This window comes from Eimeria maxima, genomic scaffold, assembly GCF_000499605.1.
Source record: "Eimeria maxima Weybridge genomic scaffold, Emw_scaff731, whole genome shotgun sequence".
NCBI classification, from domain to species: domain Eukaryota; phylum Apicomplexa; class Conoidasida; order Eucoccidiorida; family Eimeriidae; genus Eimeria; species Eimeria maxima.
In genome coordinates, this window is record NW_013563959.1 from 1 (window position 1) to 2,500 (window position 2,500).

At 44.1% G+C, this 2,500-nt stretch overlaps 1 protein-coding gene across 1 annotated transcript; it reads right to left on the reverse strand.

Annotated features, from left to right (window-relative positions):
- Positions 1–323: 323 nt before the first annotated feature.
- On the reverse strand, positions 324–2,146 carry EMWEY_00041980 (superoxide dismutase, putative; the record flags this gene model as incomplete). The annotated part of the gene is made up of 5 exons (XM_013478853.1): positions 324–391; positions 707–766; positions 961–1,077; positions 1,549–1,593; positions 2,056–2,146. 5 exons carry the CDS (start codon positions 2,144–2,146, stop codon positions 324–326), a joined length of 381 nt encoding a protein of 126 aa, XP_013334307.1.
- Between the last annotated feature and the right edge of the window lie 354 nt (positions 2,147–2,500).

Here is a 2,500-nt window from a genome sequence, read left to right on the forward strand (position 1 = left end):
ATTTATTATAATAAAATAAATAAAAAAAATAAATGAATAAATAAATAAATACATTAATTAATTAATTAATTAATTAATTAATTAATTAATTAATTAATTAATTAATTAATTAATTAATTAAACAAAATAAAACACTAAATACTAAAAAGAAGTTTTGTTTATTAAAACAATAAAAATTATGCTGTATAATCAGCAGCAAATATCTGCGGTGTATATACACCTCAATAAGCAGCAGGAGCAGCAGGAGCAGCAGCAGCAGCAACTGGCTGCATGCATACTGCAGCAGCATATTATCTGCCACAATAAACCCTAAACCCTAAACCCTAGAAAAGGGTTTCTGCTGCTGTTAATCTTTTCTCTACAACTTCCCAGTTCACAGACCCCCAGAAACCTGCGGATACACCCCAACACAGCAGCGCATGCATGCAGCAGATACACAGCTAGCTAGCTAGCTAGCTAACTAACTAGCTAGCTAGCTAGCTAGCTAGCTACGGCTACCTACTTAGCTAGCTAGGTAGGGATGTAGGTTGGTTAATAGCTAGCTACAGAGCGCAGCAGCACGGTCGTTGCCACCAGAGCAGCAGCAGCAGCGAGAGCAGCAGCAGCAGCAGAGAAAGCAGCAGCAGCAGCAGGAGCGAGAGCAGCAGCAGCAGGAGCGAGAGCAGCAGCAGCAGGAGCGAGAGCAGCAGCAGCAGCAGCAGCATACGGTCAACATAAGAAGCGCGGGCGTTCTTGTAGTCAATATAGTAGGCATGTTCCCATACATCTGCACAACAAACCATAAACCCTAAACCCTAAACCCTAAACCCTAAACCCTAAAACCCCAAACCTCCAAACACGAAGCTGTCAAACCCTAGAGCCTAAACCCTAAACTGCAGCTAAACCCTGCATCGACCAGCCCTGCTACAGCGGTAAATCCACCCTTCCTTCAAACCCTAAACCCTAAACCCTAAACCCTACCAATAGTAAGAAGAGGAATTAAATCTTGTGAAGGTGCAGATACACCATCATGTGTTTCTTTTATTTCTCCTCCTTCTTTGTTTATACATAGCCATACCCAACCACTACCAAAGTGTCCTATATACACAAACCCTAAACCCTAAACCCTAAACCCTAAACCCTAAACCCTAAAAGAAGAAGCAGTAGACATAGAGAGGGTATTTAGGTACATAAAGAAGCATAAACCCTAATAAACCCTAATAAACCCTAATAAACCCTAATTTAGGGTTTAGGGTTTACCTGTAGCAGCAGCCTTGAATTGACGTTTAAATTCCTCTAAACCCCCAAAAGAACGCTGTAGTAAATTTAGGGTTTTGGGCAAGGGTTTAGGGTTTAGGGTTTGAGGACCCATAGACTCAAAGAAAAAAGAATGATTATAATGTTGCCCGCATGCATTTGCTGCTGCAGCAGGAAGCCCCTTCACCTTTACTGCTTCTGCAGCAAACACAGCAGCAGCAGCAGCAGCAGCAGTTGTAGTAGTAGTAGATCAATCCCTGTAAACCCTTCTCCCTAAACCCTAAACCCTAAACCCTAAACCCTAATACATACCATCAAGAGTAATGCCTTGGAGCCGAGGGTCTTTCTCTGCATGAGCTGCAAAGACAAACAGACATCCATAAACCCTAAACCCTAATGTCTAAACCCTAAACCCTAAACCCTAAACCCTAATCTGTAAACCCTAAACCCTAAACCCTAAACATACCGTTTAGGGTTTTGACGTATGCTGCATGATGTCTTGCATAGTGATAGGCGAGCTGCTCAACACTTATAAAACCCCACAATAGCTCCTGCTGCTGCTGCTGCTGCTGCTGCTGCTGTTGTTGTTGTTGCTGCTGCTCCAGGGGAGGCAGCAGGGGAGGAGGAGGGAGAGAAAAGGGTTTGGCGTTTCTTAGTTCTTTTAGTGCTGCTGTTTCTTCTTTTGATAGTTTTGCTGCTGCTGCTAGCAGCAAGAGGGATTCGTTTTCTGCGTCTGCTGCTGCTGCTGCAGCTGCTGCTGCTGTTGTTGCTGCTGCTGCTGCTGTGTCTTGCTTCCTTGCTGCAGCAGAACAGGAAGACGAGAGCCTAGAGGGAGCAGCAAATGTGCTGCTGCTGCTGATGCTGCTGCAGCTGCTGCAGCTGCTGCTGTTGCGGCTGAAACCCCAGACATTGCCAATATTTGCTGCTGCAGTCAGCAGCAGCAACAGCAGCAGCAGCAGCAACTGTTGCTGCTGCTGCTGCTGCTGCTTCCCTACACGTGCAGCAAACCTCATGGTTTATAGGTGTGCAGACATAGAAGTATAGCCTCGATGCGACCGCCAGGTATAGCTCCTTAGAGGCTAGGGTTTAGGGTTTAGGGTTTAGGGTTTAGAGTGTATAGAGTGTATATAGTATAAATAGTGTATAATATGTGTGTTGTTTTTGCATGGGTATTTTTTAGTAGATTATATTCAAACCCTAAACCCTAAACCCTTAAAAAAAACCCTAAACCCTAAACCCTAATTAGACCCTAAACCCTCGTTGT